Here is a 16,530-nt window from a genome sequence, read left to right as displayed (position 1 = left end):
GCCGCGGGGCGGCTGGGCCTGTGAGCCATGGCCGCTGAGCCTGCGCGTCCGGAGCCTGTGCTCCGCAACGGGAGAGGCCAAAACGGGGAGGGGCCGGGACACCCGAAAAAAAAAAAAAAAAAAAAAAAAAAAAAAAAAACCAAAAAGGTATTAACATTACTAAAAGAGCTAAAGTGTAGCTTTTAAAATACTAACATTACTAAAAGAGCTAAAGTGTAGCTTTTAAAATACTTACGTAGCAAGAGCAGAAGAGCAAATATTATAAGCGCGATTGCTGCAGGTCCGAGGCCAACGTAGGAGTCATACCTCATTCCTACACAGCCACCGCCTTCCACACACTTGCAGACTGTGAGTTTAAGGACTTGCTCTTCAGGGCAACTGAAGCCTTTACTATCTGCAATCAGCAAGTGAATGTCACTCCTCCCGAGCGTTCGTTCCTTTTGTTGCAGTAGCACGCTGGTACCTGCAAGGACAAGATAAAAAAGGAAATAAAAATGAGTGATTACCAAGGAAGGGCAAGATTAAATTACAGAAACATTCTTTTTTAAAATTTACTGAGATATAGGGACTTCCCTAGTGGCACAGTGGGTTAAGAGTCTGCCTGCCAGTGCCGGGGACATGGGTTTGAGCCCTGGTCTGGGAGGATCCCACATGCCGCGGAGCAATTAAGCCTGTGTGCCACAACTACTGAGCCTGCGCTCTAGAGCCCATGAGCCATAACTAATGAGCCCTCTTGCCACCACTACTGAAGCCAGCGTGCCTAGAGCCCACGCTCCGAAACAAGAGAAGCCACTGCAATGAGAAGCCCGCGCACCGCAACGAAGAGTAGACCCGCTCACCGCAACTAGAGAAAGCCCGTGCGCAGCAACGAAGACCCCACAGAGCCAAAAATAAAGAAATTAAAAAAATTTACTGAGGTATAGTTGATTATATTATATAAGTTTTAGATGTACAACACAGAGATTCACAAGTTTTAAAGGTTATACTCCATTTATAGTTATTATAAAATATTGGCTATATTCCCGGTGGTGTACAATATATCCTTGTAGCTTATTTATTTTAACATAGTAGATTGTACCTCTTAATCCCCTACCCCTATCTTGTTCCTCCCCACTTCCCTCTCCCCAGTGGTAACCACTAGTTTGTTTTCTACATCTGTGAGTCTACAGAAACATTCTTTAATAGCTAATAATTGTTAGCTCCAGTTAGAAGCTGTATTATTTCATAACTTCTCTATTGAATTCACACTGTGTGCTTGATGAAATTAGTCCACATATGCAGGTAAATAGCAAAGGATCAGATCTGGACATACCATCCTTTTATAATGACCAATGTTAACAAATGTGTGTGGTTTACCAGATGTTAGGAACTCTTCCATTACTGGGATACAGTGACAAACAAGTGGAGAGTTAAATGACATTTCCATCGAATGACCTTTATTTTACTATTTCTTTTTTTTAATATGTATTTATTTATTTATTTTGGCTGTGCCGGGTCTTAGTTGCAGCACCAGGATTTTTGTTGCGGCATGCGGGCTCTTAGTTGCGGCATGTGGGATCTAGTTCCGGGGCTAGGGATTGAACCCTGGCCCCCTGCATTGGGAGTGCAGAGTCTTACCCACTGGGCCAGCAGGGAAGTCCCCATATTTTACTATTTCTTAAAAGAACTTTATTGGGGCTTCCCTGGTGGCGCAGTGGTTGGGAGTCCGCCTACCGATGCAGGGGACACGGGTTCGTGCCCCAGTCCAGGAGGATCCCACATGCCGCGGAGCGGCTGGGCCCGTGAGCCATGGCCGCTGGGCCTGCGCGTCCGGAGCCTGTGCTCCGTGACAGAAGAGGTCACAACAGTGAGAGGCCCGTGTACCGCAAAAAAAAAAAAAAAAGAACTTTATTAAGGCAATTTTCAAACAGACGTAATCCAGGAAGGAGCATAATTAACTCCCATGGTACCCATCTCCAGCTTTAATAATTTTCAACAATGGGCCAATCTTGTTTCATCCAGTCTCATCCTTTTTGTTCCCAACGCTGTATATTTGAAATTTTTCAAATTTCACTGTATATATGAAAACCTGAAAGACCATTACAATGAATATTGATAAACCCTTCATAAATTGTTTACATTTTAAAACAATACTTTCTCTCTACATGCACACTTATTTCCCCCTGAACTATTTCAAGGTAAGTTGCAGATCTCATGACGTTCTTCAGCATAAATCTTCTAAGACCAAAGGATATTAACCCTCTCAAGAAATTCATTCTTGATATAATAATATATTTAATATATAACCCATATTCAAACTTTTCAACTGTTGTAAAAATGCCCTTTACAGTCTTCGCTCTTACTCTCTCTGGCTTTTGTTTTTTGTTTTTTTTTATGATCCTGGATCCAATCAAAGATTATGCCCTGCATTTAGCTGTCACCTTAGTCTCTATTAATAATCTATAACAGTCCTAACTTCCTTTTGGCCTTTCAGGACTTTGACCTTTTGGAAGTCCACTTATTTTAAAGGATTTTCCACAGTTTGAATTTGTCTGTTTCCTCATGATTGGATTCAGGCTACACATTTTTGGCAAGAATATTACACAGAAAGTGTTGTGCAAATGACCTTTTATCTTATTTTTTTAAAAATGTGACTGATGATTATTTAAGAAAATTTCTTTCAACATGAATAAAAATAATGACCAGTTTTCCCATGAGTAAAAATAACGATCAGTTAGAATAGTTTAAAACTTTTTCTGATATATGTATAACATTTATTAAAAAATAATTTACTTGCAAGGCAAAGATGGATGAATACAAAGATAAAAAATGAGGTGTTTGGGAGGTTTTTTTGTTTTATTTACTTATTTTTGGAAGTAAGAGACATCCTCTTCTCATTTTAAGGTCCATATTTTATGGAATTTGATCTCCAAAGCTAGAAATATACTTATTAAATCATCCCCAAAGCTCTGGAGAAGTGAGGAAAGCATCTAGTCATTCATTTAAGGAATATGAGCTTATTAAAAGAAATATAGGAAAACATGGCCTGGAAGAATATAACTAAATTCATGATTGGCTCTGAGTGGAAAGATGGAAAGGGGAGGAAGGGCCCAAAGGGGACTTCTACTTTGTCAGTGATCGTTAAAAAAAAAGGCCTGACTCAAATACCACAAATTGTTAATATTCTTTTAATTCTAGGTGGGAGGTACAAAGGTATCTGCCTTATTAGTCTCTGTAATTTTCTGTACTTAAGACATTTCCCAAATAAATAAAATAGTTAGGAGCTATTTATTATCATGATAGTTGGTCAATCATCTCATTATATAGCCAAGGAGAAAAAAGCCTGGGTTACAGAACCCTATCTCTCTCAGTTGTCTAGATATGTACAGTATAAGCTCAGTGACTTCCTGTTATAACACTCTAACATGTATGTGTATCCTAAAGACTTTTATGTTTCTAAGGCTAGGAAAAAATTCAAGAGCCCATCAAATTCAAACATCTTTATCTTTAGACAGAAAATCCATTGTGTATCTGGAAAGGCAACAGAGCATAAAGGTAGTGAGTAGAGACTCCACAGCTAGAGTGCTTGGGTTCAAATACTAATTCCAGCTCTTCAACTAGCTGTAACTTTGAGAACGTTAGTTAAACTTTCTGCACCTTTGTTTCCTCATCTGTAAAATGTTGATGACGGTAATGCCAAACTTCTAGGGCTGTTAATATTAGTAAAGTGCTTAGACCAGTGCCTGGCATTTCCTAAACATCACGTTTCTTAGATAAAAATAAGTAAGTCTTGGAATCCCAGCAAGTTCAATGCAAAACACATTTACTATCTTAGTCAAAGAAAGGCAAACTCCAATCAAGCAGTCAGCCTAGGTGGGAGTCCCAGACTTCTGTGAGTATAGAATGAGATATTGTGAGTCTTGAGGCCTGTGACTTAATTACCATAAGAAGAATCATCTGGATGTCTGCATCCCAGGGCTCATGCTAGTTGAAAACTTGATCTTAAGTAACCTCAGTTAATCTAGATGGTGATTGTCACCCCTTACTGGGGAGACCACCTGAGTTAACCAACAACATAACTATCTTTTGCAAGTGAGTACATAAACCCTAAGAAGATTCAGAATTAAGTATAGGAATATTTAAACAAACTAAAGACTTAGTTTTAATATTTTTGCATTGTAAAGAAATTATTTGCATTTGTTATTATATTTATACACTTGTAATATTTTAAGGACAATTAGCCCTATTAATGTGACAGCTATGTAACTCCAGTTCAAAATGTGTAATTATGTTACTAATTTAGATTTATGGTTTTAGGTTGACATATCACTGGTTTGTTCAGTATTGGACCATTGAAGAGGATGTCAGGTTAGATGTATTTATAAGTTAAATTTACTGGAATTTTAGAGTATAGGAATCACAAGAAAGTTTTATTTGTTAATTCAGATCATTGAAATACATAAAAAGGAAGCCAAATATACTAAATTTATAAATATAGTGAAATGTTAAAGGTGTTTAGTTTGTAAATTGGACTAAACATGATTCAAAGCCTCTTAAAATGACTGTAAAATTTGCTAAGCCTAAGAAAACAATAAACTTAAAAGTTAAGAAAAATTGGGGTATTACATTGAGAACTTTTCTGAAACGAGCACTACCTGTTTAAAACAAAAAGAGTCTTCTGGATAGATTTTTCTACATTTGAAACCACCTTGAAGGAAGCCAATAGAGCACGTCAATAAGGGGATATGTCCCAAGATACGGATTTATGCACACGTCCTTCTGGCATGGGGGGCAAGGGGACAGACTCCTTTCCATGTTTTGTCCATCACTTACCAGCTGTGTGACTTCAAACAAGCTATCTAACTCTAGTTAAGCCAAAGTTTCCTCAGCTGGAATCAGGGAATAAGGTTATAGGGTAAGAAGTAAACATGATAATGCATATGAAGGGATAGCAGAGTGCCTGGCACATGGTATATGTTCGGTAAGAGTTATTTTTAATGGAATCATCGTTACCATACATCAAGATTTTTAGAAGGCACCTACTCTGATTGCTGTGCTTAGAGAGGCAAGGTATTCCTCAGCTTACAAGACAACTGCTTCAAGAGCGATGTGGAGAATACCCAGCTACTTTAAAGATATGAGATATCTATTTTCCTTCACTCTCTCCAAATAGGGTATTTATTATTAGGCAGATCAAAGACACTATGCCTGAGTTTCAGACCCTCATTTTATAAACTCAGTTGTATTGGAAATGTAACTCATGCCAAGAAAAAAGCCTGTATTATAAGGATTTTAGATTTCTATCATGTTTAAACATATAGTCCAGTGATTTTGCTTACTTTCTCGGCTTACTATTTTCCACCCTTCTGCCATTCCAGCTGGTTTGTCAATGACAGAGAAGCTGAAAGGCCAGCTGTTTTGGGGTCCGTCCAGGTCCTCTGCGGTCACGTTCACGTATTGCACATCATCACAGACAGTCTGCACAGGGTCGACCAGTGTGGGACAATTGTCATTGATGTCTTCAACCGTGATACTAATAGTGCCAGTGATGGTTTTTCCAGGATATTCTTAAAAATAAGAAAAAGATAATGTATATTTTGGTTATACTGCTCATATGGACATAGTTTGAATTCTCTTGCCAATTTGGTAAGGAGAAGGTAGTAACCAAATTAGGATGCTTTCTATCTTAGATATATTTTCATATTCAGATCAAGTAATATCTTTTAATCCACTAAATAAGTAGAAATGTGAAGGTTTACCCATTTGGCATTCCTACAAGATCAAAGCAAAGGTCTCTGATGCTGGAAAATAAAATCTAAATGCATATAACCAAGAAAAAGTGTCTATTTAATAACTTACCTTCTGTAATAGCCAAAATCTTTGCAGTGTAGGTACCATTTTGGACATATCTGGATTCATAATCAGGAATTTTTACAAGTTTAATTTCAGAGGTGGCAGAATTCACAGAGATCCAATTGTCTATATCTTCAAATTTGGCATATCTGTTAGAAAGCAGACAAAATTAATTTTGAGTTCTGGATAAATTGAGACTATCTACAATTAATATCTACAACTCTTTTAAGCTTAATTTCTGCTTTCTTATATATGTTCTTATTACAGGCATTAGTTTGGAATGGTTTTTAATTTCTTGAAACTATCCTAAAAGCCCCTCTGTTTACCGTGTATCACACCTACTTTGGACCCTTCCTTATTTCTGTAACATACCCAAGACATATGTGCAAGGGCGACGCCCTTGCCTACTCACCCGGGAGGTTTACGAGTTGCTCTTCAGTCTGTCTTAACGGCTTTCAATCTAGTTTTCCTTAAATTTGGAGTTAACCCTGGAGGATAACTTAGTCACCCAACAAGAACTCGTGGAGAAAAGCAGTTTTACATTCTATTATTTATTGGCATATTATCAATATTTAAAAATATCATTTTAAAAAATCAATGACTGCCTTAAATGGAAGTACTTTAAATTTTGGGATACTGTTGATTGTTCAGAGCAATAGGCTTCTTTCAGTTAGAAATGGTTAAAAGTGGAAACAATGCTGATAAGGTGATTTCTGGGTTTATTCCTTCAAAGCAAAGGAGAATTAGTGCAAAAAGAGACAGCTTTGGGAAGGCAAGGAGAACATTCATAGTACATTTTCAGAAATATATGTAATTTAATACCATCAAGTTTAAAATGTATCCAAATACAAATATAAACCAAACATATGAGAATTTGATTCAACCAATCGTATTAATGATTTATTTTCTATTAAGTGGCTGTTTAGGCATACAAAAATGAGTGGCTAATATATGGCAATATTTGTTTATAGTGACTAATATACACTCGAACTAAACTTTCCTGTCTTTTAATATTTATACCAGTAAATGATGATACATTTGGATTTTCATAAATATTTCTGAATTTCATGGCTGGAATTTTAAAGCTTGAACTTAGCTGCTGTCAATGTTTCCCCAAATAATGCTTATAACAAAGATGAAATTAAAGTAATAAGAATCACACTTCACAATGGAATGTTTTGTGTGGTCTCATTTAAGGGATTTTCTGTTTTCTATTGTGAAAACTAGACACCATTCAAAGTAGGATGGCAGCTCACATGTCATGTCAAATATCCATAACAACTGATGCATATGAATAATCAGTAAAAGAGTAAATTATGACAAAAGAGAGTGATTCTTCTGCTGTCCTTATCAACATTTCTAAATTAGGTGAATACCGGAAGATTATTTCACTTAGCTGTGCCTCTCATTCCTTATCTGTAAAATAGTAGGTTTGAATTAATCTTTAAGATCATTCTTATTCTAAAGTTCTGTAAGTGTATGCTAAAAATAAAATACTTTTGAGGAGTAAAGAAACATGGTTCATTATTTTTTCAAGGAAGAACATATGATCTTTTGATACAGTCATAACTCTTACTAAAAACAGCAACCAAAATTAAACAGTTAGATGGAAATAGAAGTTTCAATAGAGAGTCACAATATTATTGGAGGATAATTAATTAGAATATCTATGCCTCTCAGGGGACAGTGTGAGGGATCATAAGGAACACTCATTCTCAATTCTGGGGATTTAGGTGGGGACTGCCTTCTTAAGTTTAGAGCCATGGAAATAAAAAGTAGACTATAAAAGTCGAGAGAAGCTAGACTGGTTCCTGAAGTTAAGGTGGGCAAAAAGGGGTCACCAAGACATGGCAGAAAACACAATGGAAGCTGTTTGTTAACATAATTTTGGAAAAAGGTCACTTGCTACTACTGGCTGATGAATTCCATGAAAAGGAGATTCACTAAAAGGAAAGAGATTGTTGAAGAGCTTCCTCCATATTCCCATTCGTGCTATGGTTGGCCACGCATCTAAATACAATGTTTCATGAGTACTGGCACCCAGGGACATAGGCCTAAGGAGAGTTGAAGCAACCGACAACTCTGGCACCGGCAGCAGGAAAACATAGAAGCTGTTGTGTCTCGGGTGGCAGGTGGGGATTCTTAAATTCAACCAAATAACTACAGCTAGGTAGAACTTCATAAATAATAGCTCTGTAGAGAGTCATCTTTTGATGGTATGGCTCTGAGATCTAAGATGTAAATTCACTTTGAAAATGTGAATGGATCTTGCAAACCTAGGTGTCGCTACAGAGTGGACACAATCCAGCACCTTCCAGCACAGGGGCGGCATTTAGTAGGTTCTCAATAAGTATATTCTGAGTAAAGGTCACCATAACCGAGACAAGCATTACAAAAGTTTCATCAATCCCTAGCCCAAATAGCCTGGTTTAAATGAAGATCAATTTCCAAGGCTTATGAGCAAATGAAACTGGATTCCCCATTATTAAAATACATTATGCAGCTATTTTTATTTCTCTTAACCAACCTTGTATAAAGTGGAATTTGCAGTAAATTTTACTTGCTGTTTTCTTATCTCTGATACTCTTTTAAGACAAATTTTAGAAAGTGTTTTTCTGAACTTTCTCTTTGTTGCTTTTTAGCCTTCTCTACCCAGAACTGTTTTGAGGTGACCAACCCGGCCTCTGCCTCATACTCGGGTGGTGGAGGGAAAGGGATCCTTGGAAAACTCCTTTTTGCCTCTCAGTGACATGTACAACTCTAGGAAATTTAATCTATAGACCTTTGGGGGATTATAATGGCGGGGTTTGAAGGAGTGAAGTGTTAAAATTTCATTACGATTTTTGAAAATAGGCATTCAAAGTCACTTAAAATGATGAAACAATATTCATAACTATCTCTTACTTTACATGGGCTACTTGTCCAGTGTCGCCATCAAAAGCTTGAAATTTTCCCATTATTTGGCTTTGGCTTAATTTTTCCACACTCTCGCTAGTGTGAAATTGGATTACGCTGCTTTTAAAATAAATGCCTTCTTTCACATTTTTCACTTTGACTTTGATCGGAATGGATGTAGGCTTATATTTATTCTTAACTGATTTGTGAAAAGCTGCTTTGTTAGTGACAATAATGTTGAAGTCAAGATTCTTCATTTCTTCATAATCTACTTCCTAGAAAGGCAAAATCAAAGGGAATGCTTTTAAAAGGGAAAACAACTAGAGCACACATGTGTGGTTTTAGTGTCAGATTATAATAATTTAAAACATGAAAAATACAGCAGTACTGAGTAGTCCAGCTCTTATATTGGTACCATGCCATTAAAAAGTCTGTCAATTTTGATGTTCATAAATGTTTAGGAAGCATCCCCAATTTATTTAAGGTCAAAATCATTTAAAACGTATACATTTTTATTTTTAGCAATCTGAAGTGATTTTTTTTCTTAATAAAAAAAAGTTAATGGACATCCAATATAATATTCCTTAAAATGTGTTCCAGGGGTTTGTTCTGGTGAAAAGGGCTACATAAGTAGGCACTGCCAGCTCTATCCCATGGCATATCATAAAACCGAGACCTCCTGTAGAAAAAACAACTATTTAGCTTTGTTAAGCCTAGGGATTTTCAAATTTGTTTAAACAGAGAGTCTAACCCCCTCCTTTTCAGCATAATGTCTATTAATATCTGGTTTGCTATTAATGCCATAAAAGATTAATCCTCCTCTAAATACTTTGATCTTTGTGAATTGTGGTGTTTATTAAGTACGTTTGATATAATCAGTTTATCACTCTATGCATATTTTATGTTCCAATTTGTCCATTTTCTTTTTAAAAACATTTCTATAGTATTCTACTATTTAGATACACTTAATTTACTTAGCCATTCTGTTATTAGGCATTTCGACTATTTGCAGTTAATACTGCTCTGAACGTTTTTATACAAATTATTTTTCCCCTGTTGAGCTACAGAGGGAAGAAGTACCCAGTCAAAGTTTATGCAGGTCCTGTTGCTTTTTATTTCTAGTGGTCCTGACCATTTAGATGTACTGACTGACCATCTTTGCTGTTAAATATACTACATGTGTTTACATGAATTACTGCAATGTTCACTTTTGTTTTTGGATGATTTATTATGAAATCCGTTTTCCTCTCTATAGAGTTCTGGATATATAACTTCTGCCCCCTTTATTATATGGGTCACTGGGGCATTGGGACAATAACACAACACAAATTGACTACAGAAAAGTACACTCTTTGTGACTGTAGAATCCTTGTGAAAGTTATTGTCTTTTTAAGTTGCTCTTGCACTTCACACACTTATTTTGATGGTACGATGTATGCCGGATGAGAAATAAAATCTTTCAGCCATATGTCATTAGTATTCAAAGACCATGGAAGAACAAGACAATGGTAAAAAAAAAATGAGCTAGGTACTGGCGACATAAAAACTGTTTCATAGTGTTTGTTATAAATAGCCATCGTGCTCCAAAGAGAATGGAAAATTTTTCAGCATCAAGAGCAATGTATGAGGGCATGTACCTCTAGTTTTGCAACTGTTAGCATATTTTATCACTCCCATTTTTGCTATCTTCAATAGCATTAAAGATACTAAACTTATTTGTTAACACAGCTGAGGCTTTTTCTCATGTGATGATTTACTATCTCTGTTTCTACAGTTTAAAGTATCTATTCTCCTGTATCTTTTTTAGACTGCTTTATTGAGGCATGACTTACCTACAATGAAATTTACCCATTTTAAGTGTAAAACATGAGGATGTTTCATAAGCCTATATGGTTTTGCAAATATCAAGACTGTTGGTTTTAGAACACTTCCATCGCTCCCCAAAAGTTCCTTTTTGCCTATTTGTAGCCAAATCGTAGCCCACCCTAAGCAACCACTGATGTTTTCTATGTAAGCGCTTTTTGCCTTTTCTAGGAATTTCACACAAATAGAATCATACGGTACATAGTATTTTGTGTCTGTATAAAGTATAATGTTTGTGAGGTTCATCCACGTTGTAGCATGTATCAGTACTTCATTCCTTTTTATTGCTCAAGAGTATTCCATTGTATCAATAGACCACATTTTATCTGCTCACCAGTTGGTGGACATTTGGACTGTTACCAGTTTTTCATTATTATGAATACAAGCCACTATGAACACTTGCATGCAAGTTTTTTTGTTTTTTGTTTTATTTTGTAGATGTATGTTTTTATTTTTCTTGGGTAGATACCTAGGACTAAATCGTTAGGTCACTGGATAACTACTCAATGTTTAACTTTTTATAAAACTGCCAAACTGGCTCTACCATTTAATGTTTCTACTGGCAATATATAGGAGTTCCAGTTCTATATTCTTGCTGATACTTGGTGTTGTCAGTCTTTCTTTGATTGTAGCTCCTTCTAGCAGGTGTGCAGTGGTAGCTCACATAGTCTTAATTTGCATCTTCCCTAATGACTAATGATGTTGAGCATCCTTTATGCACACATTTGCTATTTGTATATCTTCTTTATCTAACTTCCTTGTCCATTCATTTGAATGAAATCTGATTACCACCTTTATAATTTGGAAGTGATTCTTTATACAACTGGAAAAGTAAATTTGTAATTTTCTTAATCTGTTGCTGTCATTTTAACACTAAATTTACTATTTTTTTTCATGCCCCCTTTGATAACCCCTTCTTGTGCTACCGTGGTGCATTGAGGATATTTCTATTATTCATCACTAAGTGATTGTTTCTCCTTATGTGTATTACTGGCTTTTTATCTCAGGCATCAAGCATGGTTGCACCTATAATCTGTGACTAAAAAGTATGCTTAGTTCTGTATAAGCAGGTAAATCTATTTCGTCTCTGATGCCATTATCCATGTATTCAGTAATCATAAAATGTGTCTTCCCTTCAAACATGAGCTAATCTTTTTCTATTTTCCTTTGCTTTACAAAAAGTAATCTAAATGCATACAGTAGCCCATTGATAAATGGTATCAATAATTATTACTATGAAACCTCAAGTTAATTTTTCTCTATTCGGTTATACGTTATCATCATTCCTCTTCCTGCTATTAGGGTTTACATACTATACCATATATTAAGTTTTTGTTAAAATGTGGAAACCTCTGGAATCAATTTTTGTCTGTGACTTAATGAAACAGTCTTTTGAAAGCTGTAGCTATGCTTTTTATTTTATAATCTGATAAGGTAATTCTACCATAAACCATTTAAACATACACTGATATTCCTCTTTACTTATTCTGTTAGATAAAGATCCATCCTCTAAGTTTGGTTTAAGAAATTCTGTGGGAGTAAGGGTTTTAATTGTTTAAGACCCATATGCTTAATAACATTATTAAATTTTTGTTCGTTGATTCAATTAAGCACACTTATAACACTGTGTTTCAAAATGTGACCCTCCTACTACTGACATTAGAAACACAAAAAGTGTAACCACTTACTAACCACAGAAATTGGGCAAGTAGGGGTGGCTCCTATCTCTTCAACTGTGGTGCCAGTTAACTGATTATGAAAAGTACTTGTAAATATGTGGAGCTCAAAATAGATCAGTTCCCTCCTCTGGACCAACTTCTCCCATTCCAGTTTTGAACACTAGGTACCTACCTTAACAAGGGTCACGATTCCTTCATTAGTTTGAGTATCAGTTTCTATGTGGAAATAACCCCCTTCATTTCCTGATGCAAAAGTAAAATTGGCTAACCAGTTGTCAGAGCCTACTTCATCTGCATCGAACACTTTTATGCGTAAAACTTCTACGTTGGCTTTGTTTTCTTCAACTGTTCCTTCATACTGCAAAGCATGAACAGGCAATTTTTATTCTGAGGTAACACAAACCTAGGTGATATATTTTTAGTTTATGACTAAAATATACATAGGCATGTTTGTTATAAAAATAATAGTTACCACTTTATTTTCGACTACAGGTATATTGTCATTGACGTCCAAAATACGAATCTGAACTTGAGCTTGTTTTACTGGCTTATCTGTTACTTGTCCATTGCCATCTCTTGCTTCTACCGTCAAAGTATAAGTGCTGTGTTCCTACAGGGAAATAAAAGATATCCAGCTGGGGTGAAAATGAATGGCTCTATCTTTCTGGTTTTAGTTCACTTTATCATCAAGGGAATGAACCACAGTATATTTTATTCATAAGTAAGTTTCATGATCTGCTGTTAATCCTATGAAGATGCTGTTTATTTGCCATCAGAGCTTTTCTAAAAGGGCAGAAAAGCCTAATGCAGTTGTTGATATTGAATTCTTAATTATGTCATTGGTGATATTTATCAGGAGATGAGTCTCTCCTTAAAATAGTCTGAGCACAAAAGAGTGCATTCAAAATGTAGTTTGCACTATACTGGAAGTGATGGGACTCTAGGACTTGGTTTTTTCTATCCCACACATCATTTTCAGTTAAAAGTTAAGCCAGGAAAACTTAATCCCCCAAGAACACTTGACCATTGAAGGCAAAACTTGGTGAACTTTGTCCATACATCCCGGGAGATTAGATTCTTGGAGAACGTGTCCTAGAGAATAACGTCTCAGATATTACTCCAGAGGGAAACCTCTCATCCACGTGGTCCCTTTCCGATGGCTCCATTCAGTGTGGGTGTTGTTTAAGGAGCCGGGCAGCCAGTGCCAATGCCTGGGGACCCTGTGCTCAGTGAGAGGCAGGACAGCAGAGGCTTTGGAACCAGCTGGCTGGGTTCCAATTCTGACTTACTAGCTGTGTTGGACACACATTATCTGTTTGCTCCTTGGTTTCCTTCTATGTAAAATGGGGGTAATTGTATCTGCTTCACAGGGTTTACAGGTGAAGTTAATTTGAGTTATTCCACATAAAAGGTTTGTAATAGCACCAGGCATTTGGTGAGTGCCCAATAAGCAACAGCCAGTATTTTCTGGTTAAACTTTCTAGAGACAGAAGCTCATTAAAAAATTCACACTACTAATTCAAAATAGTACTTTTCCATTCTCATTTTATGCAAAAAAGGTAGAGTAGAATTTTAGGAGTATTAATATGCTTTAATTTTACAGAGACCTTGATAGGAATGTTGAGCACTATCCTCTCCGTCTCTGGCCAGAGTCAAATCATTTTTCCAAGTAATACAAAACACTCTGACTGTGCCTGGATGATGATTTATATTTGATGATAATACATTGTTCTTTAGATCATCAACAGTTTACTCTGAATGCTGTTATGACCTTTATGTATGTAGCATTTAAAAAAAACTTCTCTCTCCCTTTTTCAACTAAAATGTTCCCTTTGACTTAGAAACAAAAAATGAAATGTTTGAGAAAGCACCCTTTTTAGGAAACTGACTCAAATTTTCCTCCAATTTGGGATTTACAGTAACTCTTTCCTTTACAAATACTTCTATTACCCTAAATAGGATTCCTATTTCAAAGTTTTTTCCTCCCTCTGTATATGTACTAGTAGTACAAAAGATTCCTGACGTTTCATTATAGAGACACAAATTAAGGAACATTGCTTTGGAACTCTCTAGCAAACAGATCCTGACTGGGGAGGCCCTAGGACAGTGCTTATGTAATTTAAAATTTTTTAGCAGCCACATTTAAAAAAGTAAGAAGAGGGAATTCCCTGGCAGTCCAGTGGTTAGGACTTGGTGCTTCACTGCTGGGGCCTGTGTTCAATCCCTGGTCGGGGAACTAAGATTCTGCAAGCCGAGTGGCGTGGCCAAAGACATAAATAAATAAACATAAAAAAAGTAAAAAGAAACACGTAATACTAATTTTAAACAAATATATTTCATTTAACCCATGGTATCCAAAATATAATCAATTCAACATGTGATCAACAAAAATATTATTAAGGTGATATTTTACACATTCTTTTTTTTCATACTAAGCCTTCCCAATCTGGTGTATATTTTCCACTTACAGCACATCTCAATTTGGACTAGTCACATTTCAAGTGGTCAATGGCCACATATGGCTGATGGCTACCATATTAGACAGCACATCCCTAGAGGAGGATCATTCCGAGTTATCCTATGAGTAAGTAACATAGACCAAAGTCAGAAAGTTAGCAAAGAATTAGAGAGAGAATAACTGGAAAGACAGAGGAGAGCTGAAAGATGAATAACATAAAATATTAATTTACCTCTCTGTCCAAGGTAATACTGGTTGTATAAACCTCTCCTGTATCTTTATTTAGGTAAAACAATGGAGAATTAGCAGGCTCCTGAGATACAATTCTATAAGAAATTTTAGAATTCAGAGTGTTGGGCTCATCTGCATCTGTTGCGGTGATTTTCATCACAAGTGTATCTGGCATCAGAAACAAAGGTGTCCAAGATGAAACTCAACTTTTAGCATACTTAATGTATGTTATTATTTTATTTATAATATCAACTTGTTCCATAAAGGATTCCAGGTATTTATCAAAATCAGTTTACCAAGATCAAAACATTTAATTGTTTGAGGAAATAAGTGTGAATGGAGGTAGGAATAGGAAAAATAAGGTGAGGGTGAGGCTGAGGTTAGTACATACAATTCTTAGGATGAAGTCCTGAACACTTGCTATAGGAGGGTCACAAATTTGTTTATAATAGATCTAATAACCCATACAAAGAAAGGAGAATGAACAGATACAAATACATGCTTATTAAAATATAAGCAATTCAGGAGAAGCATAGCTATTCTTTACATTCTGATCAAAGAGAAATCTCTCCTGCGTTTAACACTTGCACTGAAGTCTGACAGTTGAAACAATATGTCAAAGGTCAGCAAACTACTGCCAGTGAGCCAAAGCCAGCCAGCCACCAGCTTTTGTGAATAAAATTTTATTGGAACACAGCCATGCCTATTTGTTTACATGTTATCTATGGCTGCTTTCCTGATACAGACTAAAATTGAATAGTTGCTATAGAGACCTAACCTATCACATCAATCTACCACATCTGTTTCAGGGTAAAAAATTTATAACAAAAAAGCAGTTCCAAACCTAGAGCAATATGTTTATTATTATTTGTCCTGTGGGTAATACCCAGCCTCCACTAAGACAGAGGTTTCAGTGTTCAGTCACACAATGGGGATAAATTGGCCTTGGATATTCATTCATAAAAAAAAATAACCTCTTACTTGCTGCACTCAGCTCTTCAACAGACCCAACAAAGACATCCTGTGTGAACACTGGCTCATTGTCATTGATGTCAAGAACTTTAATTCGGAGTTCTATTGTTTTCTCTAAGTTGTTTCCTTTCTCATCCAAAGCATAACCAGTTAGCTGAAATCACGACATAAATAATAGAAGGGATTAGATTTAAGCTGAGGTCATTCAAGTACCATAGTTTCAAAACAATAATAAAACATACCATAATTATTACCCAAGAAGAACTACAAACTAATAAATGTAAAATTGTTCTTCTTACCAGAAAAAATGGTGTTTCTTCTCGATCTAGAATGGTGGTAACGTTCAGTTCTCCGGTGTCTTTATTAAAGACAAACACACCAAAAGGTGGCTCTGTGATCCCTTTTCCAGTGTATTTGTATGTAATTTTTAGGTTTTTTTCTTCTGCAAGATCAGAATTTATCTAACATAAAAATAAGAAAGGAATGCCTCAAGTTAAACTCTCTATAACTTATAGGTAATTGTTTTTAATGGAAAATTTTGCTCTGAAGCTGTCAGATGTTGATGGGTGGAGGGTGGGCGGTGCACAAGTACTCCAGAGA

At 36.1% G+C, this 16,530-nt stretch overlaps 1 protein-coding gene across 1 annotated transcript in view; it reads right to left on the bottom strand.

Moving 5' to 3' along the window:
* The window catches only part of DSG2 (desmoglein 2), a 39,534-nt gene that overhangs the window by 5,402 nt on the left and 17,602 nt on the right, over positions 1-16,530 (bottom strand). Inside the window, exons 5-13 of the mRNA XM_007455237.1 lie at positions 16,230-16,391; positions 15,940-16,084; positions 14,960-15,126; positions 12,742-12,879; positions 12,442-12,627; positions 8,737-9,002; positions 5,839-5,981; positions 5,319-5,546; positions 236-463 (exon numbers count right to left, since the gene is read on the bottom strand). Of these exons, the coding sequence (XP_007455299.1) occupies positions 236-463; positions 5,319-5,546; positions 5,839-5,981; positions 8,737-9,002; positions 12,442-12,627; positions 12,742-12,879; positions 14,960-15,126; positions 15,940-16,084; positions 16,230-16,391 (1,663 nt within the window). The remainder of the gene's footprint in view (positions 1-235; positions 464-5,318; positions 5,547-5,838; positions 5,982-8,736; positions 9,003-12,441; positions 12,628-12,741; positions 12,880-14,959; positions 15,127-15,939; positions 16,085-16,229; positions 16,392-16,530) is intronic.

The sequence above is a fragment of the Lipotes vexillifer genome, unplaced genomic scaffold (genome assembly GCF_000442215.2).
Source record: "Lipotes vexillifer unplaced genomic scaffold, Lipotes_vexillifer_v1.1 scaffold90, whole genome shotgun sequence".
Taxonomy (NCBI): domain Eukaryota; kingdom Metazoa; phylum Chordata; class Mammalia; order Artiodactyla; family Lipotidae; genus Lipotes; species Lipotes vexillifer.
Note: the sequence above shows the minus strand (reverse complement) of the source record. Positions and strands in the feature narration are given on the sequence as shown.